We start from the raw sequence: 23,831 nt of genomic DNA, 5'->3' as shown, positions 1-23,831 counted from the left end.
GGAGGGCCCTCTGCAGCTCCCCAGCACAGAGTTCTGTCTGGTACTGCCCAACTCTCAGCTTAACCTCCCTATCGCAGGGAATTTGCTGGGCTTCCCCTGGATACCCTTCTCTGCTCTGTGCCCTGGAAGATCTCTCAAGACAATGAGCTGGGGCAACTGCAGGGCTCTCCTCATTTTCTCCTCTTCTCTCAGGGATCGATATTCTTCATTGCCTGATGTCCTGTGCCTCAAAAACTATGGTTTCATATATTTGTCCTTTTTTTTTTCACTGTTTCAGCTGCGATGGTGAATTCAGCCCCTGATATTGTATCTTGGTCAGAAGGAGACATTTAACTGGATTTATATCTTCTCATTTGAGCCCAATTCCTTACCTATAGAGTGCATCAACTATATTTTATATAATATTGCTCTATTAGTGGGAAATAAATGAGTTACATCAAAATGTTTAAGATAAAACCTTTCACTGTCTTTGGAAACACTTCTTCAGTATCAGTTAAGAGGAAACTGTTACCACAAGTTTGCTTTTATCAAGAATCAGGAAGTACTATGAGATCAGCATTAGACTTTTAAAAAATGTTGTTATGTGTAGGAGACTATATATTTTAGGTATTCGACTGGAAAGACACTTGTCGGAATTGTCTTGCTGGCTTAGTTTGCTGTATTAAGTTTGATGTCATGTATACTCATGGCATAAATTCTTCTCATGTGATGCCATTTACTAATGACACAAATTCTTCTGCTGTGATGCCAGCTAGTAAAGACATATATTCTTTTTCAAACATTGCTTTAGCATTTTTAATGAGCTTACTAGCTTTTGCTATAATGCTAGGAAATGCTGTGGTCATTTTAGCTTTTGTGGTGGACAAAAATCTTAGACATCGAAGTAATTACTTTTTCCTTAACTTGGCCATTTCAGACTTCTTTGTTGGTAAGTTACATTTAAGATAATCTTTCTCTATTATAATTTATTTCTAAAAACATAAAACAAGCTTTTATTATTTCAAAGGACTGTATAGAATTGGGTACTATTAGAAATAAAAAGTTTAAGGATTTAAATTCAGGGGAGGCTGTATGGCACTATATGGGAATGATATATATATATATATATATATATATATATATATATATATATGTAAATAAGGTTTATAGGGGAATTTTCCTCTAAAAACAGTTTCTTTTTATGGAATAAAAGTAAGTCCAGAATTGCTTTAATCTAAGAGTTATTTTTGTTTCTGGAGCTATTTTCCTTGCATGTTTAGGTTTATAAGTATTCCTTTTTAAGTAAGCATAGTTTCTTTAATATCACAGTGTTGAAGTTATAGGAAATGATGCATGTACTGGTAATTGGCACAATCAGAAAATAGGATGTTCAGGTCAAATAGTATAGTTGATATTATTTTATGATATGATACATCATAGCATGTTATAAAGTACACCCAACACTAACCTACTTTGTGTATGATATGGTATCATAGTGCTAAATAACTGTAAGATCATAGAAATCAAAGTAATCTTTCTTTGAAAATGTACACTTCATAATTTCTTACTGCCTGATGATCATTTTCCACAATCCTTGTAATAGTGAGTGTATAGTGAAAGTCACTCAGTTGTGTCCAACTTTTTGTGACCCCCATGGACTGTACAGTCCATGGAATTCTCCAGGCCAGATTACTGGAGTGGGTAGCCTTTCCCTTCTCCAGGGGATCTTTCCAACCCAGGGATTAAACCCAGGCCTCCCACATTGCAGGCGAATTCTTAACAAGCTGAGCCACCAGGGAAGCGCATATCCTTGTAATAATAAGTAAATATGCAGAAGTGTCTACTGCTGATATTGTTTTATAGGACCTCCTAGTTAATTTGTTATTGTGTATAGCTACATAAACACTTACAGTTATGTTAAAATGAAGCAAAACTAATAGAACAATTAAGTTTAGTGCCTGGAACGTAGTGATTGCTCAACTTGTGTTAGTCTTTTCACTCTGGATTTCTCTGTAGACAAATGTCAACTCAAACCAAGTTCACAAATGTTAGTAGAGTACCTACCATGTATAAGTACTGTTAAGTACCAAGTGCAATTAGATGATGATGAGAGATAGACAGGACTAGGTTAGTCTGTTTCTTTTTTAAGCCTTCAAAATAGTACAGTAGCTAAGAGAAGTTCAGAAATGACTAACAGGACACAGTGATGTGAGAACCCACAAAGAGCTACCAAGTGTTATAGGCACTCAGAGGCAGGGCGGCGGGTGGGGGAACACATTTTGTTAGGGGGTAGTGGCCTCCAAAATGAACTTAAGGGGATGGGAATAATTTCCATAGGCAGAGATGGGGAGGGCAGAGAATTCTAAGAATCAACAGTGATATGCTGATAGAAAATCATTGCGTATACCTTCCTAAGTGGGAGCTCCAGGCTGGCTTGTGTGCAAATGGGCTATATGAGAACAGCAAAGGGTGAAGATGAAATAGTTGGAATCTATACAATGAAGGGCCTTTGAATACTAGTGTGAGTCTGGATTGGAGCTTATTCAGAAGGCAATGTGACATTTAACTGAGTGACTGGGTTGAAGCTTCACATTAGAGGCATCAGAAGAGATGTAGGAGGTGGGTGAAGCCGGAGCAGGGGGTGGCTTGGTTTCTGAGAATCCTGCAGTGACCTTGGCAGAAATCAGCAGTGAGGCTCTGAGCAAGGGTCAGTTCAGTCACTTAGTCATGTCCAACTCTTTGCAACCCCATGGAGTGCAGCATGCCAGGCTTTTCTGTCCATCACCAACTCCTGGAGCTTGCTCAAACACATGTACATTGAGTCAGTGATACCATCCAACCATCTCATCCACTGTTGTCCCCTTCTCCTCCTGCCTTCAGTCTTTCCCAGCATCAGGGTCTTCTCCCAGGAGTTAGTTCTTGCCATCAGGTAGCCAAAGTATTGGAATTTCAGCATCAGTCCTTCCAATGAATATTCAGGGTTGATTTCCTTTAGGATTGACTGGTTTGATCTCCTTGCAGTCTAAGGGACTTACAAGAGCTTCCTCCAACACCGCAGTTCAAAAGCATCAATTCTTCGGCGCTCAGTTGTCTTTATAGTCCAACTCTCACATCCATACATGACTGCAGGAAAAACCGTAGCCTTGACTAGATGGAAATTTGTTGGCAAGGTGATGTTTCTGCTTTAAATAAAAAGCTGAGACATTACTTTGCCGACGAGGGTAAGAGTGGAAATAAGTTCAGGAGGCAGAGATGCAATGGGGGTGGGGTTGTCAGGCAGGAGAAAGATGTGTTATAGATTGAGTTCTGGGGACAAGAGAAGTATGACATTCCTCAGAGAAATAGGGAGCATTTGGGAAAGCAGTTTATGCTTCTGATATTGCAATGATAAAAGTTTTGGAGGAAACCTCTAGTTGGAAAGATTGACAGGAATCCAGGTATAAAAATGACAGGATCACAGAAAAAAGTGGAGAACTAATATAGAAGCATTAAAAACATGCAGCAGTCTTGTTTTTCTCCTCAGTTCTGCCCCTCCAGGTAACCAACACTAACAACTTGATATAGATCCTTCCACATCACTCTCTTTGCTCACATGTGCATGGTTGTGTCGGAGAAGGCAGTGGCACCCCACTCCAGTACTCTTGCCTGGCAAATCCCATGGACGGAGGAGCCTGGTAGGCTGCAGTCTATGGGGTAGCTAAGAGTCGGACACGACTGATTGACTTCCCTTTCACTTTTCACTTTTATGCATTGGAGAAAGAAATGGCAACCCACTCCAGTGTTCTTGCCTGGAGAATCCCAGGGACGGGGGAGCCTGGTGGGCTTCTGCCTATAGGGTCACACACAGTCGGACATGACTGAAGTGACTTAGCAGCAGCAGCAGTATGGGTGTGTGTGCTCAGTTACTCAGTCATGTCTGACCCTTTGTGACCCCGTGGACTGTAGCCTGCTAGACTCCTCTGTTCCATGGGATTTTTCCAGGCAAGAATACTGGAGTAGGTTTCCATTTTCTTCTCCAGGGGTTCTTCCTGACCCAGGGATCGAACCCAAGTCTCCTGCTGCCGAGCCACCAGGGAAGCCCTTTATGCTCACATAAACAGATAAAGTAAAAGTGAAGTCACTCAGTTGCGTCCGACCCTTTGTGACCCCATGGACTGTAGCCTACCAGGCTTCTCCCTCCATGGGATTTTCCAGGCAAGAGTACTGGAGTGGGTTGCCATTTCGTTATCCAGGGGATCTTTCTGACCCAGGGATCGAACCCAGGTCTCCTGCATTGTAGGCAGATGCTTTACCCTCTGAGCCACCAGGGAAGCCCACACAGATAAATACACGAGTACATTTATGTGAACAGAGAATATTCTATTATGAATATATGTATCCCCCTCCTTCTTCACAAAGCTGTACAACTTTTAGATGATACTCAACATTTAAAATGGATGATGTATTTTGACTATTCCAAAGGAAGTAAAGACTTGTATACCTCATGGTCAGAAGGGATGGGGTAAAAATATATCCAAGGGAGAGAGACTGAGGCCTGAAGCTTTTGAATGAAGATGGTTCTAGACAAGAACAGAATGCCTCTGTATAAGGCCCAGGGTCAGCATCATGGCAGGCCCACCATCGTGGTCTTGAGCATCACAATCTGTGGTTCCTCTTTGAGAAATGTCCCTGCAGATGTGATGATTCAGCAGTCCTGGTGGTCCTCCTCTATCGTCAGGTGGATGGGAAAAGAAATGGCTTTGCTCCTGATGAGAGCAGTTGGACACGGGCCAGAATCTCATTTAATCAGCCAGTCTCATCCTTCACATTTTCCCTGCCACCTGCCAGCTTCATGCAGAGGTCCACTGATGTAATGCAATATTTACCATGACAGCGCAGGGCTTGGCAGAGTCTTCGAGAGCATTTCGTAACTAGATTTGAGCTTTGTGTCAATGCTCTTCTTTCTCCTTTGCCATGCTCGAAGTGTGTCTTTTTAGCTCTGAGCCTATAAGACCTCACGGTGGTGGGGGTGATGGGCCAAGATGGGCCTTGTGAGAGACTTTCTGTAGCTGTAAGATGGAAGTTCTTAACATTTAGGGTCACGAGACCCAGAGCTCACATCCACGCGGCGATGCCAGTGCAGGTCAGAGCGTCGCGTGCTCCGTACGGTGGGCTTTCTGGCTGAATGGCCTCTTGTCACAGGTTTTTGAACTGGCCTCCTGTAGAAGCAATTTCTTAAAATTTGTGCTACCTGAGCAGCTTCCTAGGCTGAATTTAGTTGAAAAGGAAAGATTTATTGAGGAAAAATTCCAGTATCAGGTGCATTAACATATCTCACCTATATATTACTCCAGAAAAATATTTATATCTATAGTGATACCTATAAAATTGTTATCACATGACCAATGCTTCCATCTATGGGTACCTTTTTCATATCTACATTTGTGTGGGTATGTATGGCCTACATAAGCACATGATGGATGACCCAGACAGGATCTTCAAGGGCAAAAGGTTGTTGTTGATGACAGAGTCTGAACCACATTTTCAGGATGGCAAAGTGTATCTTTAGTACAAATATAACCAGAAGTATTGTGAGTTCAGTTCCAGACTGCTGCAATAAAGCAAAAATCAAAATAGGAGTCACATGAATTTTTTGGTTTCTCAGTGCATGTAAAAGGTATAGCTGCAGTCTACTAAGTGTGCAATAACATTATGTCTAAAAAAACAATTTACACACCTTAATTTAAAAATATTCTATGGTGAAAAATGCTAACCATTTTCCAAGCCTTAACAGAGTCATAATCTTTTTGCTCATGGGAAGGTCTTGCCATGATGTTGATGGATGCTGACTGCTCAGGGTGGTGGATGCTGAAAGCTGGGGTGCCTGTGGCAATTTCCTAAAATGAGACAACACTGAAATTTGCCACATCCATTGGCTCTTCCTTTCACTTGAATACTTACAGGTCATTCTAGGGTTATTAATCGGCTTAATTGCAATGTTGTTATGTCTCATGGAATAGGGAAACCCAAGGAGACAAGGAAATGGCAGGCTGGTGAAGTAGTCAGAACACACACAACATTTATGAAGTTCACTGGATTATGTGGGCAAAGTTCATGGAGCGCCAAAACAATTAAAACAGTAACGTCAAAGATCACCACAACAAATATAATAATAAAAAAATAAAAATATTGTGAGGAGTAGCAAATGTGACACACAGAGACGCAAAGGAAGCAAATGCTATTGGAAGAAATACCGCTGACAGACTTTGCTCGCTGCAGGGTTGCCATGAACCTTCCATTCCTAATAAATGCAGTATCTGTGAAGTGCAATAAAGCGAAGCACAAGAGTGAAGTGCGCTGGTACCTTGACTCTTCTCTACCCTCTGTGTTAGTCAGCTCGGGCTGCCCCAGCGGAATAACCACAGTCTGAGTGACTTTATAGCAGTTCACTTTCTCAGAGCTCTGGAGGCTAGGACAAACCAGGTGCCAGCTGATTTGGGGCCTGCTGAGGGCTCTCCTCCTGGCCTGTAGATGGCTGCCATCTTGCTTCATCCTCATCCAGCCTTGAGAGACAGCGAGCAAGCGAGCTTCCTGGTGTTTCTTCTTCTAAGGACACTAAGCCTGTTGGATTAGGGCTCTACCCTTACAACCTAATTTAACTTTAATTACCTCCTTATAGGCCCTATCACTCTGGGGAATCGGGCTTCAGCATGTGAATTTTGGGGGAGGGTGACACATTCAGTCCATAATACCCTCAATACAATCACTGTTATCCACACATTACTCTGTTGGCCCAAAGAATTCACTAGGGCTTTCAGCTTCCCCTCTACCTTTTGACTGTCATTTTCTCATGGAAGATGCAGTTGTTTTTTTTTTTAAGTTTATTTTTAATTGGAGGATAATTGCTTTACAATATTGTGTTGAAGACCCAGGTTCGATCCCTGGGTCAGGAAGATCCTCTGGAGAAGGAAATGGCAACCCACTCCAGTACTCTTGCCTGGAAAATCCCATGGATGGAGGAGTGTGGTAGGCTACAGTCCATGGGGTAGCAAAGAGTCGGACACGACTGAGTGACTTCACTTTCACTTTTCTGCCATATATCAATATGAATCAGTCATAGTTATACATATGTTCCCTCCGCTTGAATCTCCCTCTCACTTCCCACAAGATGCAGCTTCTTAACTGGCTTCAGAAAGAAGGGGCTATTCAGGATTGACAGCAATTTTTAATGAAACTAGACTTCCCCATTTTTATCTATTCATTCGTCTGATACTAATTTATTTTGAACCAGGCACCCTTTTAGGTGCTGCGGATATATCAGGGAAAATACAGTAAAAAAAAAAAAAAGATCCCTGCCCTCATGGTGCTTGTATTTTTTCTGGGAACATGGGTGGTGAGACAGACAATAAACGATATAAATAAATAAATAAATAAAATTACACAACATTTTAGAGGTTGACCATTTGCTATTGAGAAAAACATAGGGAGGAGGAAGTATGTTAGAGGTAGAGGTTATAGTGTAAACTTCAGGGTTAGGGCTCACTGAGGAAGATTCATTTAAGTAAACAGAAGGAGGCTTCGTAGAGGGAAGTGTGCTGCATACCAGGATACCTATGCAAGGATCTGAGAGTGGGGGTGTGGGTCTGGGTGTGGGTGTGGTGAATTTGAGGTCAGATAGGGTGAAGAGATATCACTGCCATCAAAGGTCCATGCTGTCAAAGCTCTGTTTTTTCCGATAGTCATGTATGGATGTGAGACCATACATGGATGTGAGTCATGTATGTTGGACCATGAACTGAGTGCCAAAGAACTGATGCTTTTGAATTGTGGTGTTGGGAAGACTTTTGAGAGTCTCTGGGACCGCAAGAAGATCAAACCACTCAATACTAAAGAAAATCAACCCTGAATATTCACTGGAAGGGCTGATGCTGAAGCCGAAGCTCCAATACTTTGGTCACCTGATGTGAACAGCCAACTCTTTGAAAAGACCCTGATGCTGGGGAAGATGGAAGGCCAAAGGAGAAGGGGGCAGCAGAGGATGAGACAGCTAGATAGCATCACTGACTCAATGGACACGAATTTAAGCAAACTCTGGGAGATAGTGGAGGATACAGGAGCCTGATTTACTACAGTTCATGGGGTTGCAAAGAGTCAGACATGACTTAGTGACTGAACAATAACAAGGGTGAAGAGGAGTGAGCCAGGAGTGGAGGAGTAGCAGAGGGTTTTTTCTCTCACACTGTCCCTGCCTTACAGAGTTTCTACGACAGTTAGATGAGATGATATATGTAATGCACACAGGACAGTGTCTGGCATATGGTAACTGTACAATACCTATTAGCTGCTATTAATTTATTTTAGTTACATGTGTGAGCCATTAGTCAAGTCTAGATGTTGTGAAAAATACAAAGGTTGACTTTCAACACGGTCCCAATCTTAACACGTGACAATGTTATAAAGTAGGATGTGTCTGTACACGAGAGAGGGAGAGATGACTGAGGTGCCAGGAGAGGGCAGGTGGCAAAGGGTCACTTCTACCTAGGGAGTTCCAATAAAGATGATAAGAAAGATATCATTTTTTTTTTTTACACTAAGTGAAGAATGAGAAGGAGTTAAATAGACTTCTCTGTAAAAGAGAGATCTTCAAGCAAGAAGAACGTTCTTGGCAAAAGCAAAAAGATGTGGCAATGTGAGATGTGTTTAGGGGAAGGGCGGCCCATCCTGTCTGGGTCGGATCATGAACACAAAAGATGATGGATGCTGTGTATGGCTGGAAATACATGTTGGGACCTGAACTTAATTTGGAAAGTAACAAGGAGCCATTGAAGGTATGATGTTTGTGACAGCTATTTTTAAAATGGTATTTACAGGACGTGTAGGAGATCAGTCCTGAATTTGCTGATGAAATACCATGAATTTCTAAATTATAATCAAGCAGTTTTTGGTCATTTCAGATAGTTCATTGTGTCATGTTTGCGTCTCTTCGTATTCATTGATACGTGCTATATTTGTTAATCTTCATTTTTTTCCGCCCATGCAGGTATGATCTCCATTCCTTTATTCATCCCTCACAAGCTCTTCAACTGGGAGTTTGAAAATAACATTTGTGTCTTTTGGCTCACTACTGACTATCTTTTGTGTACAGCATCTGTGTATAACATCGTACTCATCAGCTTTGATCGATATCAGTCAGTCTCCAATGCTGTAAGTCAAAACATTAATTTATCCTGCTTAGAAGATTATATATTTGTGAATTTTATAAATTTTGGGTCCCTAAGCAAAAATTTTTGTTTGTTTGTTTAATTGACCAACCTTAGAGAAGCCTGATTACCCTTTTGTTGGCACTAAGTTCTCATTGGCTGTTAGTGAACACTTCCTGTGTGTTTGGTTAAGTCACTCCCCTGCGTCCAATGAAAATGGGAAAATGTCCAACAGAATCCAAGGCAAGGTGTAAGAAGTGGTAAACTGAGTCTGTAGTAGGTTGGATATGCATGAATCTCACAGTAGGTTTATCTGTTCAACTCCTAAGAAAACTTGAGACCTGAATGTTTTCTTCAGGATTGAACTTGGTGGGCAGGTAGAAAGACACCCAGACTTCTGAATGTCATGAAGAAATTAATTTTGAATGACCAAAGGAAAAAACAGTGGGCAGGGAAGCCACAGGTTGTAACAGTGGAACTAACCAGTGCCAGTTTAGGACCCATGCCAAGCAAGTCTGAACTAACCAAGATCTGGAATAGTCTCATCAATTAGTTCATGACAGTTCTTAAGCAAGCTAAATTTATCAGCAACAAAGGAGAGAATAAGATTGATGTTAGTAAGGATGAGGGATGGGAGGAGGCCACAGAAATAATGGGACAGTGATCTGAAGAGTCTGAGACCTTGATGGGAAACTTCCTTCACTCCTGAGTCCCAGGGACCTAAATGTATGGGGAATGATTGTGTGACAGGGATTTTGTTAAGGACTGGGATACAGAACTGAATCTGCAGAGTCTTTTTTTTTTTTTTTTTTTTTTGAGGAGCATAACAGTCTAATGTGGAAATGGATCCATAAACAAAGGGACTAAGTGTGGTGCTGGAGGCATTGAGAGGCCAGGGACAGCTCTGTCCTGGGAGAGCTGTGCATCTTGGAGGCAGACAGGATTGGGAGGGTGCATTGGATAAAGATAGGATAAAATGCCATTACAAAGAGATTCCAAAATGCTGAGACTCAGACTGTAAGGCAGAAGTTAATTTTTCTCATAGAACAGTTCAGGAAGATTAGAAGGCTCTGCTCCAGGAGCCCACCCAGGGACCCAGGCTCTGTACTCTCTAGAGCAGGCACTTATGGTATCTGTTGCAATTGCTCAAATAAAACTTTATCATCCAAATAGTTGCTGGGCCACACGTGCTCCATGATCAGTGGTTTGCTGACCCCCATCCTAAGTCATTAACCTCCTTGGCATGCTCAAAGTCAAGTTGTTGTCACTTCAGGTTTCAGATAAGAAGAGCAGAAGGCAGAAGTCCAGGGCAAAGGATTTTCTTTTAACCAAGTAGTGCAGAGTCACACAATCATTTCCACTCACCTTTCACTGGTGAAATGTAGTCACATGGCCTTACCTTATTGTACGGGAAGCTGGGAAGTATGTTCTCTAGCTGAGCTGCCATATGGCAAGGAAGTAGAGAATGGGATGTGGTGGGACAGCCAGACACTTGACATTGAGTACGTCACTGGCACCAGAGTGCACGGCAGTTTGTCCTGGACAAACTCTGGAGAGAGTACAGATCAATTCGGATTAGCAATCCAGAAGCCTGTAATCTCACATTTTTCAAACTGCAGATAGTAACTCATTATTGAGTCATGAAGTTAGTTCAGTGGCCTGTTACGTCACTTTTTCTTAGAATGAAAAAACATGCAAAGAAGTAGAACAGAACTTACAAATTAGAGTAAATCAGAGTACCCTGTGTATAATAAAGCTAAGAACTGTTTTATGAATACTTCTGTCAGTATCCTTGATTAGGGTTTAAAATGCATTTCTTACTTTAGGTTACAGTCAAAATGTTTGAAAAGCAGTGCTCTAGTTAATTATCTTCCCCATTTGTACTTTTAACATTTCCTTTCCTTCTGGGTTTTCTTTTTAATCTCAACTGAGTGTTCCTAGTTAGTGTTCACTGGGACATTTATTCACTGCAGGCTCAAGCTCTTGAGTGAACCTAAGGTTTGTGTAAAGGAAAGGGGCGGCTTTCCCAGTTAGAAAAAAGGCCTAGACATTACAGAGTTGAGGAGTGATGTCCAGAGAGAAAAGTGGATGGGTTTATTCCTTGGTCTTGCCCTGAGAAATTCCTTGACAATGTGGGCTGTAAACTTGGTGAGGGCCAGGTCAGCTGGATCCGGGTCCCTAGGACACGGCAGAGACAAGTGTAACAGGTGCTAAAGGCAGCGGTGTGTGAGTGCTCGTGGGGATGCTCAGGCAGCACCAGCACCTCTGTTGGCTGAGTTCCAACACAGCTGTAGGAAGCCAGAAGGAAACCTTCAAAGACCACAGGAGCTCATAGGAAGTGATCATGGGGAACAGAGCCCTTGCTGTAGCTAAAAGTCGAGAAGACAATGTAACAGGTCAGGGTGACAGGCGGGGCTTGAGAAATGGAAATCTGACAATAACCGGGGAAAGGAAGGCTCGTGCAAATGGCCATGCCTGACAAGCACTTAGAATGGCCCTGCAATCCCATCTCATTATTAACACCAGCACGTTCCAGGGGCTGCTCTGCCTCACAAAAGAAACCTGACTGACAGAATGTTTGGATGTCTTATGGAAGTGGGGGAGGAAGCAGGGTAAGAGGAGACATCATGAATAATGGACATATTCTGTAAAAGTGAGAAGTGGGCCACGGATGAATTTCAGGGAGGCATGGGCCCGGATTCAAGCAATTTTGAACCGTCATCTGTCTAAAATGCTACTCAGAGACGAGGGAGAGATTGGCATCATCATCTCAATTCCCTTGCATGTCTGTTACCCATTTGACCTTATATATAACAGAAAAGAGATCACTTTTCAGCGTATTGTACCATATCATTACGAAGGCTGAACAAAGCAATTAAAAAACCAAATGCAGTTTTATGACCATCTGGGTATTGTTACTATCTTCATAATCATTAGACTTAAGTGCAAGTATTAATTAGTGGTATGAGAAGCAGAAGGCAAAAAGATGTACTGTACATGGGAGCTTGTGGTTAGCACCATATACATTTTAGGTTAGCCTCAGAATTACCAGTAATTTGGAAAAAGGGTAACAAAAAGAGAAAAAAAAACCCACTTCCTTGATTTTTTTTAAAAAAGTAACTTAAAAAATTTAAACAAACCTCCTTTTACTCTAGCCCGTTGGTGAGCCCTCCTCAGCACATACAAGCCATTAAAGAAAGACAGTGCTTGGCACTGTTATACCCCTTTAATAAAAATGAGAACATACTTCAGGACAAGACTTAAAAACTCAGAGAAAATGGTACTTGAAAGATGGTGAAAAGGGAAGTGTGTCCCCACGTCATGGGTAAATCATTTCCTTTTCCTCGAGTATAAGCAGAGAAACATGGAACGTGGTTGGAAGAAATCTTACTGATCTGAAAGGGGTTTGGAGAGATTGTCTGCTCCAAGTCCCCTTAGAAAAGTCTTGGGTCACATGGTTACCCCTCATATGGGTAGTTGGCATCTTAGATTTCTTATAGAAGATACTCTTCAAGATTTGAGAATCTATCAAAGGTCCTGGGATCTGAGAGCAACGCTCCCCCACAGAATCTCATCTTTCCTTATAGAAGCCTGTCCCTGTGCTCAAATGGGCTTAGAATATTCTTCACTCCTAAAAAAGACCGTGGCACTCACCACAGCCACGTCTCCCCAAGTGGCTGGCCACCGTTGCTTCAGTACCATTTTTGCTGGGTGGATTCGTTTGTAGAAAGAAATGTTAGGTTCTGCTCAGTAACACTGTAGTCTCTTCCTACAGCCGATTTAACTCTCTTTCTTTTTGTGCATCATCTTATGAGAGGAAGGTAAGAGTTCTTTCCTTTTTGACCCCACCTTGAAGGCTCAGCATAAACTGCAGAATAGATTCTGTCTTTCAAACTTTTTTTACTGTGACTTCAGTGACAAATGCATTTTACACTGTGATTCGGTATGCACATTTCTCTCTCTCTTATGTATATTTATTAATGCTTTCCCAAAGCAAAAGTTTCATCAAACAATACACATCCTTATGATGTGTGATACATTCTGACATTGATTATCCCAATTTGTTAAAAATGCTGCTCACGACCCAGCTGGCAGGTTAAAAACACTGTGAGCATGTTCAGTTGGTCTCAGTTAACAGTTCAGATTAGTGTCTGTGGACTAGGAAAAACTGTGTTCTTCTTTTAGATATCAACCTTGACATTTTCCATAGCGTCAGACGTTTAACCTTAAACTATTAAGAAAGTCTACATCTCGGCCCAGGGTTCACCAAAACGAAACCCTCTGCCCTGGCCCAATCACGTTACCCAGATTCAGTGACCAGCTCCACTGCGCACATCACGGAAACTCCTGAGGGCTGACAGTATGCTTTGTGCAATCAACATGTACTCATTGTATTAAAAATCATTTATTTGGTTTCTTTTAGGTGTCTTACAGAGCTCGACATACTGGGACCTTGAAGACTGTGACTCTGATGGTGGCCGTCTGGGTGGCGGCCTTCTTAGTGCATGGGCCAATACTAGTTTCAGAGGTTAGGAAGGAATTGCGGGGGGATTGCAAACCTGAATTCCTTAAAAAGAAGCATATCCTTGCCCTCACGTTAGTCTTCGAATTCCTGATCCCAGTCTTGCTAGTGGCTTATTTCAACATGTATATTTACTGGAGCCTATGGAAGCGCAGTCATCTCAGTAGGGGGCATTCTGGATTCATTTCTGCCCCTTCCATTAGCAGCGGACGCTCATTCAGGAATGGACTGTTTTCGAGGCCATCTCTTTCCAACCTGGAGGAATCAGCAGCATCCCTTCGTTCTGAGAAATCAGGAAGGAAGAGCAGCCTCTTTTCTTCCTTAAGAACCCAGGTGAATAGTTTAACCGCTTCCAAAACGAGCTCTCTCTCCCATTCGGATTCCCTAGTTCTTCACCAAAGGGAACATCTTGAGCTGCGCAGAGGCAAGAAACTAGCCAAGTCACTGGCCATTCTCTTGGGTGTTTTTGCTGTTTGCTGGGCTCCCTACTCTCTGTTCACAATTATTCATTCATGTCATGGCACACTCTCAGATTTCTTAAACCCTGTGTACGAGTTCACATTTTGGCTTCAGTGGTTCAATTCCTTTGTCAATCCTTTTTTGTATCCCCTGTGTCACAAGCGTTTTCAGAAGGCCTTCTTGAAATTATTTCGTGTGAAAAAGCAGTCCATATCATCACACAATCGGTCAACATCTTCTTAAAGATAATCATTTTGCTTATGTAAATTTCAGTCTTGCTCTCACATAAATGAGTCTGGCTTTCATCTTGCCATTTCCACTCTACTGAAAAAGTCCATAAAATTGTAACACTTGAAAACTTAAACAAACAAATAAAAAACGCCTGGAACCTACAAGTCAGTGGAAAATTATTCTGGTGAATAACAACAGCATCATTAGAAACTGACAATAATATTTTTGTAAACTCAGAGCCACAAAAGCACTATATTTTTCTTAGTCATCACCTCTTCTTTGTCTTTTAGATCTTAAGATAATTTTGATTGTGAAATTCAAAAATTTTGGTTTTCTTTCTAAATGTTCAGTGTTGCTACAGTCTTAACTGAATTTCCATTTTTATTTTACAGTGATGAAAACTCATCACATTTAAAGATCATTCCCTAAAGCATACAGTAGGAAAAAGAGCTCTTTAGCCCTTTGTCCTGGGGGTGGGTAACTCTGTTATGGTCACTGGGCAGTTGAATTAGGGTTTGAGTTGGCAGAACAGGAGGTAAGAGTGCTCAGATGAAAGAGCAGAGGGCATATATACTTCCGGACTCTACATTTCTGATCCGAGAAAAGAAGGAAGTGTGGGATGATGGGGGAAAGAGGAGGTCACTGCAGCTCTTGAAGGTTCTCAATGAAGTTATCTTGGAGTCCCTGGCAATCATAGGATGACAGGGTGAGGGATAGGTAATGGGTTGAAAGGATGGCTTTCCCGTTTCCTTCCTGCCCCCTTGTCCTAACTTGCACATCAGCTAAAACTTCTCCATGAGAAAATAGGAAAGAATGAGAAAGACTAAGAGATCCAAAAGGACTATAAGATTAAACCTGATGTATCTCGTATAACATTCACAGAACTAGTATGTGTCAATCATTATGAATCAAATACATTTCTGTCTTTGATGTTTTAACTCATGTGCTCAATATTTTATATTGCAGTGCTTGGAGTGATTCCTTTACTATGCAGTTAATGTAGGTTATACCTAACTGATGAGTTGCATTTTATTAGTCTGGTGACATTTTGTTCTTTTTGTCATTATCAATTTTTTTATGGTGTTCTTTACCTGTCTTTGTCATAACATTTCATTGTGATTTCATAGTTAATCTCTTCAGTAACATTTTATAAGTATTTCTTCTACAGTTTCTTAGAATTCTTATAATACAGATTAGTCATTTTCATATCTTAGATCTTTTAAACTTTTGATTCATCTAAAACATTAAAATATGAAAATCTTTGAAGTATATCATAAATGCTTAGAAATGCACATGGTTTTTTATATACACTTACACATTAACATTAGTTTCAAAACAGGAAATACATGTTCAATATTCAATCATAATTGAAAAATTTGAGAAATAAACCGTTATAAACACATAAGTTTTTACAATGCTGTAGCTTGTTAGTTTTAACATTTGTAAATCAGTAGTTGTGGATTTCATCTCGTTACTGGAGGTCTGAATGATCGTTGAATGGAGTGGCCCCATGAAAACTTTTTCCAGTTGAACCTTAGAGGAAACATGCCTAAATAGTCATATGTATTTTCTATAGTCAGAAAACGTAAAATGTATTGTATTTCATTCAATCCAAGATGCTGTCCATCTAAGACATACCATCTTACATTATAAAAGAGAAAGTGCTATGAAACAAGGTTTAAAAGAATCACACTTATAAGGAAGTCCTATTCTAATTTCAGAATTGTTGAAAAGTGAGAAATGTATGTTTCAGAAGTGATGAAATGTGAGCCAGGTATGAGAAATGAACAGAACAGGGCTAATCTTCTATGAAGTGAGACTCTGAATAAAATACTTTGATGGTACATTCAGGTATTCATGAAACAAATGTGAATTAGGAGTCTATCACATATTAGCTACTTACTATAAAGATGACTGTGAAGCTTGACATAAGATTTAGATTCCCTGGGGCAGAAATATTATTGGGTTGGCCAAAAAGTTTGTTTGAGTTTTATCATAAGATCTTACAGAAAAGCCCAAATAATTTTTTTTGCCAACCCAATACATTGGGATTCTCTTAGTACAGTCCACTTCATAGCTATTTTGAAAAGGCACACAGTAGGCATTTTCCTTAAAAAGGGAATGTCAGTCTCAGTCTTTTAAATCTGCACTGTAAGAACTTTTAAAATGTTTTTCATTATAATGAAAATATATGTACTTATTATAAAAAGACAACAGTTAAACAATTTCTATACCCAAGAACCAGTGACAATTATTAGTTTGGTGTAGATGTTTCTAAAAAAAGAACGACATAATCCATTTTCTAGAAACATGTTTGTATATCTAAACTTTGATCTAACGGCCTCAAGATATCCTCAGGTGAAACTTACCATAAAATGAAACTTTCTATTCTAGTATGAGTAATTACTAGCCTCCACTTCCCAGTATAGGTGGTTTATAAATACTTACTAAAGTTTTAAATTAAAGATATTTATTTTAAAATTATTTTAAAATGAATATTAAAAAAATGAATACTTACTCAGTTCAGTTCAGTTCAGTCACTCAGTCGTGTCCGACTCTTCGCGACCCCATGAATCGCAGCACACCAGGCCTCCCTGTCCATCACCAACTCCCAGAGTTCACTCAGACTCACGTCCAACGAGTCAGTGATGCCATCCAGCCATCTCATCCTCTGTCATCCCCTTCTCCTCCTGCCCCCAATCCCTCCCAGCATCAGGGTCTTTTCCAATGAGTCAACTTTTCGCATGAGGTGGCCAAAGTACTGGATCAGTCCTTCCAAAGAACACCCAGGACTGATCTCCTTTAGGATGGACTGGTTGGATCTCCTTGCAGTCCAAGGGACTCTCAAGAGTCTTCTCCAACACCACAGTTCAAAAGCATCAATTCTTCGGCACTCAGCTTTCTTCACAGTCCAACTATCACATCCATCCATGACCACTGGAAAAACCATAGCCTTGACTAGACGGACCTTTGTTGGCAAAGTAATGTCTCTGCTTTTTAATACGCTATCTAGGTTGGTCATAACTTTCCTTCCAAGGAGTAATTACTGTGTCTTTTAATTTCATGGTTGCAATCACCATCTGTAGTGATTTTGGAGCCCAAAAAATAAAGTCTGACACTGTTTCCCCATCTATTTCCCATGAAGTGATGGGACCAGATGCCATGATCTTTGTTTTCTGAATGTTGAGCTTTAAGCCAACTTTTTCACTCTCCTCTTTCACTTTCATCAAGAGGCTTTTTAGTTCCTCTTCACTTTCTGCCATAAGGGTGGTGTCATCTGCATATCTGAGGTTATTGATATTTCTCCCAGCAGTCTTGATTCCAGCTTGTGCTTCTTCCAGCCCAGCATTTCTCATGATGTATTTTGCATATAAGTTAAATTAGCAGGGTGACAATATGCAGCTTTGACGTACTCCTTTTCCTATTTGGAACCAGTCTATTTTCCATGTCCAGTTCTAACTGTTGCTTCCTGACCTGCATACAGGTTTCTCAAGAGGCAGGTCAGGGGGTCTGGTATTCCCATCTCTTTCAGAATTTTCCACAGTTTCTTGTGATCCACACAGTCAAAGGCTTTGGCATAGTCAATAAAGCAGAAATAGATGTTTTTCTGGAACTCTCTTGCTTTTTCCATGATCCAGCGGATGTTGGCAATTTAATCTCTGATTCCTCTGCCTTTTCTAAAACCAGCTTGAACATCTGGAAGTTCATGGTTCATGTATTGCTGAAGCCTGGCTTGGAGAATTTTGAGCATTACTTGGCTAGCATGTGAGATGAGTGCAATTGTGCAGTAGTTGGAGCATTCTTTGGCATTGCCTTTCTTTGGGATTGGAATGAACACTGACCTTTTCCAGTCCTGTGGCCACTGCTGAGTTTTTCAAATTTGCTGGCATATTGAGGGCAACACTTTCACAGCATCATCTTTCAGGATTTGAAATAGCTCAACTGGAATTCCATCACCTCCACTAGCTTTGTTCGTAGTAACGCTTTCTAAGGCCCACTTGACTTCACATTCCAGGATGTCTGGCTCTAGGTGAGTGATCACACCATCATAATTATCCGGGTCGTGAAGATCTTTTTTGTACAGTTCTTCTGTGTATTCTTGCCACCTGTTCTTGATATCTTCTGCTTCTGTTAGGTCCATACCATTTCGGTCCTTTATCGAGCCCATCTTTGCATGAAATGTTCCCTTGGTATCTCTAATTTTCTTGAAGAGATCTCTAGTCTTTTCCATTCTGTTGTTTTCCTCTATTTCTTTGCATTGATCACTGAGGAAGGCTTTCTTATCTCTCCTTGCTATTCTTTGGAACTCTGCATTCAGATGCTTATATCTTTTCTTTTCTCCTTTGCTTTTCACTTCTCTTCTTTTCACAGCTATTTGTAAGGCCTTCCCAGACAGCCATTTTGCTTTTTGCATTTCTTTTCCATGGGGATGGTTTGATTCCTGTCTCCTATACAATGTCTTGAACCTCCGTCCATAGTTCATCAGGCACTCTATCAGATCTAGGCCCTTAAATGTATTTCTCACTTCCACTGTATAATCATAAGGGATTTGATTTAGGTCACACCTGAATGGTCTAGTGGTTTTCCCCACTTTCTTCAATTTAAGTCTGAATTTGGCAATAAGGAGTTCATGATCTGAGCCACAGTCAGCTCCCAGTCTTGTTTTTGCTGACTGTATAGAGTTTCTCCATCTTTGGCTTCAAAGAATATAATCAATCTGATTTTGGTGTTGACCATCTGGTGATGTCCATGTGTTGAGTCTTCTCTTGCGTTGTTGGAAGAGGGTGTTTGCTATGACGAGTGCGTTCTCTTGGCAAAATGCTATTAGCCTTTGCCCTGCTTCATTCTGTACTCCAAGGCCAAATTTGCCTGTTACTCCAGGTGTTTCTTGACTTCCTACTTTTGCATTCCAGTCCCCTATAATGAAAAGGACATCTTTCTGGGGTGTTAGTTCTAAAAGGTCTTGTAGGTCTTCATAGAACCATTCAACTTCAGCTTCTTCAGTGTTACTGGATGGGGCATAGACTTGGATTACTGTGATATTGAATGGTTTGCCTTGGAAACAACAGAGACAGATCATTCTGTCGTTTTTGAGATTGCATCCAAGTACTGCATTTCGGACTCTTTTGTTGACCATGATGGCTACTCCATTTCTTCTGAGGGATTCCTGCCCGCAGTAGTAGATATATAGGTCATCTGAGTTAAATTCACCCATTCCAGTCCATTTGAGTTCGCTGATTCCTAGAATGTCGACATTCACTCTTGCCATCTCCTGTGTGACCACTTCCAATTTGCCTTGATTCATGGACCTAACATTCCAGGTTCCTATGCAATATTGCTCTTTACAGCATCGGACCTTGCTTCTATCACTAGTCACATCCACAACTGGGTATTGTTTTTGCTTTGGCTCCATCCCTTCATTCTTTCTGGAGTTATTTCTCCTCTGATCTCCAGTAGCATATTGGGCACTTACCAACCTGGGGAGTTCCTCTTTCAGTATCCTATATTTTTGCCTTTTCATACTGTTCATGGGATTCTCAAGGCAAGAATACTGAAGTGGTTTGCCATTCCCTTCTCCAGTGGACCACATTCTGTCAGACCTCTCCACCATGATCTGTCCGTCTTGGGTGGCCCCACATGGCATGGCTTAGTTTCATTGAGTTAGACAAGGCTGTGGTCTGTGTGATCAGATTGGCTGGTTTCCTGTGATTATGGTTTCACTGTGTCTGCCCTCTGATCCCCTCTCACAACACCTACCATCTTACTTGGGTTTCTCTTACTTTGGACATGGGGTATCTCTTCATGGCTGCTCCATCAAAGTGCAGTCACTGCTCCTTACCTTGGATGAGGTTGCCTCTCCTGACCTTGAACGTGAAGTAGCTCTTCTCAGCCCTCCTGAGCCCGTGCAATTGCCACTCCTTGGACGTGGGGTAGCTCCTCTCAGCCACCACCCCTGACCTTGGGCATGGGGTAGCTCCTCTCAGCCGCTCCTGCACCATCGCAGCCTGGCACTCTCAGTCATCTTTAAGACTAGAGAGAGTAAAAGAGAAGTGAAGTCCTTAGAACTCAGGATCTTGGAGAAATCATTAGAGGGTTAATGTTTGAAGGCCTGATTAATTTCTGATGCCAATGGTAGAGCTTGGACAACCAAAGGGATGGGGCCAGTTGTGCCCAGGCTGCCCTTGGGGGTGGGGTGGGAAAATGCAGTTAGGGCTTCTGCTAGTACCTCTGATAGGAGCCAGCAAGGCAGAAACATTGGTCTTTACTGTCTGGTCCTGGCTACTGGTAAGTGTGTTACTAATATGCTAATGTAGTAAAATCAAGATTCAGTTTGTTAGACATCATATTTGTCGCCATCTTGGTTCTATTTGGGTTTTCTCTTGGTGTGTGTGTAGCTTCCTCTTATCTCCAGATTCTTTAAAGATTTATGTCCATTCCTGCTAAAGGTGCAGGGTGGGAAGGTTCTGAGCAAGGACACTCTTGCTAATACTGGGGGGATGGAGGGTTTTGAGCATAAACCTGGAGCAGCTCTAGCAACACTAAGCCCAGCACCCTCATTCCAACAAAATTTACTTCCCCTCTGTTCTTATCATGTGGGCTTTAGTGCTTAAGAAGTGTTCAACATTTTAATGTTGATGCAAGTGACGGAGGAATGAAGTCCAGGAAAGCATGGAACTCAGCAGTGGTTATCATTGGTGGGTTCCTGACAGAGATGCCAAGCTGGTGGTTCATGAAAGTGTCTGACCTATAGGATCAGTGGATTTTGGTGTTATTATTTAAAAATTTAAAACACTGAATATTCCTTGGAAGGACTGTTGCTGAAGTTCCAATACTTTGGACACCTAATATGAAGAGCCAACTCATTGGAAAAGACCCAAATGTTGGGAAAGATTGAAGGCAGGAGGAGAAGGGGACAGCAGAGGATGAGATTGTTGGATAGGAATACCAACTCAATGGACATGAGTATGAGTTGGACATGACTTAGCAACTAAACAACAGCAATAATTTAAAAACTGGGGAATTCAACATTAAAATTGAGATTTTCAGGGTTTTTTGTTGTTGTTGTTGTTGTTTATTTTGTTAGAAATTGGAAGATACAGCAATATTGGGCCCACCTTCCCTCAAGAAAACAATTTGCTGGGAGTTCCTTGGCAGTTCAGTGGTTAAGACTCAGCCACTCAAACACTGTATGAAGTGGAGTGAAAGTCCCTCAGTTGTGTCTGACTCTTTGCGACTCCATGGACTATACAGTCCATGGAATTCTCCAGGCCAGAATACTGGAGTGGGTAGCCTTTCCCTTCTCCAGGGGATGTTCCCAACCCAGGACAGAAGCAAGCTGGTGTAGCTAAAACCATCTTAAGAGTAGCCAGCCTCCAGCTGACTCAACAGTTGATTGGAGATGCCTGGGCAAATGTTGGCTAAATGAGGCCAGTTGACTGCAGCCTAGCACTGCCCAGACCAGAAGAGCTGCTCAGTTGACCCAGAGACTCCTGAGCAATGAAAGTCACTACATCTGGGGAACACTCTGATATTCAGTAATAGGTAACTGACATGGGGAGTGTCCACTTTCCAGTGTATTCAATCCAGCCTCTGAAAGTTGAGTATGAGAGAGAGATAAAGATTTATATCACTTGTTCTTTTGTGGTAACTGAGACAAAAAAGACAAACATTATTATGTAACAGGACAGTATTTTTTTAAAGGTTATGGTTACTTCTCTACAGGAACATAGTCACTGCAAAATGATTTAGTAGCAAAGATAACTGATTTCAAAATATTGTAAACTAGACAACATAACAATAGTAGGATAGATACACACGTGAGGCTAAAGATATACCTTGGGGAGAGAAATGTCAAAACAAGCTGTTCTTCAGTTCAGTTTGGTTCAGTTGCTCAGTCGTGTCCGACTCTTTGCAACCCCATGAATCGCAGCACACCAGGCCTCCCTCTCCATCACCAACTCCCGGAGTTCACTCAGACTCACGTCCATCGAGTCAGTGATGCCATCCAGCCATCTCATCCTCTGGCGTCCCCTTCTCCTCCTGCCCCCTATCCCTCCCAGCATCAGAGCCTTTTCCAATGAGTCAACTCTTCGCATGAGGTGGCCAAAGTACTGGAGTTTCAGCTTTAGCATCATTCCTTCCAAAGAATACCCAGGGCTTGTCTCCTTCAGAATGGACTGGTTGGATCTCCTTGCAGTCCAAGGGACTCTCAAGAGTCTTCTCCAACACCACAGTTCAAAAGCATCAATTCTTCGGTGCTCAGCTTTCTTCACAGTCCAACTCTCACATCCATACATGACCACTGGAAATGCTAAGCTCTTCTTAGCTATGTGCATTTCTCTTTCAATCATCAGGGTCAGTCTCTTCACATTTCCATCTTAAGTCAGATACTGCAGTCTACAGACTGGTTATACACTTTGTATTAAATAGTCTCTCTTTTCAACCCTATTTTTGCTCAGGCCTGCAGCAGTTTCTTAATGTGATTAAATGTCTACCAGGGAATAAGAGAAGAAGGACTTTTAGTAGAATGAGCCAGTTTGGTTAATGATGAGTAATTCTGTGAAGATCAGTGGAATAAGTGGAATTTATCTCTCCTTTCAAATTTTTATATTGCCTTTCTCTGCTCTCTTACCACTGATCATAAGGAACTGACCATAAAAGAAAACATCCTTCTGGAAAAGTTTAGTTTAGTTAACCAGAGTCTAACCTGCTGGGATAATATCAGAGCCTAGCTGACCTGGGGGAAGGGAAATAGTCAACTCCAGCCGTCTCTAGCTGTTCTGACCCACCTAAGTTGTGGAGATAAAAAAATCTCCCAGAAATACATTTGGAGTACACAGTGAAGATACAGGTTCATTCAAAGATGGAGACCTAATCATAGGACTACAGAAAACTTCCCCTCCCCCAGACCTCACTACCACATTGCTAGAAGTCTATGGTGGTTTCTTTTATGCAGTATATTAAGCTATGAATAAAAAATTACAAAGCATATCAAAAGGCTAAAACCACAATTTGAAGACACTGAGAAATCATCGGAACCAGACATAGCGTGGGTGTTGGAATTATCAGATTAGGAATTTAAACCCATTCTGATGAATATGCTGCAGTCTCTAGTAGATGAGGTAATCAGCCTGCAAGGTCAGATGGACAATGTAAGCACAGAGACAGAAATCCTAAGAAATGTTTAGGTCACTTAAAACATCTTTCGGACATTCACTCTAACTTAACATTTCCAACAGTCAAGATAAAGATGTAAAAGACATGCTTTTTTTTCTCCATAGAAAGACACTTATCAGCTCCTTCTTAGAAATGGGAAGACAACTTCTTTTTAAATTATTACTCCATCCTTCCTGTGTCCACACCCCATTCTAGGGCATCTGGGTCATGGCTGAGGTGGCAGTTAGGCAACTGGTTGGATCTTCTGCCCTTTTCGACTTCTGGAATCTCAACTTTGAGTTCAA

General features: G+C 41.4%; 1 protein-coding gene across 1 annotated transcript; it reads left to right on the top strand.

The window, feature by feature from the left end:
- The first annotated feature begins 622 nt into the window (after nucleotides 1-622).
- On the top strand, nucleotides 623-14,615 carry HRH4 (histamine receptor H4). The gene is made up of 3 exons (XM_027525936.1): nucleotides 623-928; nucleotides 8,999-9,162; nucleotides 13,582-14,615. The coding sequence occupies exons 1-3, from the start codon at nucleotides 676-678 to the stop codon at nucleotides 14,380-14,382; spliced, it is 1,218 nt and encodes a 405-aa protein (XP_027381737.1). The 5' UTR covers nucleotides 623-675; the 3' UTR covers nucleotides 14,383-14,615.
- The last annotated feature ends 9,216 nt before the right edge of the window (nucleotides 14,616-23,831 follow it).

Source organism: Bos indicus x Bos taurus, chromosome 24 (assembly GCF_003369695.1).
Source record: "Bos indicus x Bos taurus breed Angus x Brahman F1 hybrid chromosome 24, Bos_hybrid_MaternalHap_v2.0, whole genome shotgun sequence".
Classification (NCBI taxonomy): domain Eukaryota; kingdom Metazoa; phylum Chordata; class Mammalia; order Artiodactyla; family Bovidae; genus Bos; species Bos indicus x Bos taurus.
This window is presented reverse-complemented; position numbering and strand designations above follow the sequence as displayed.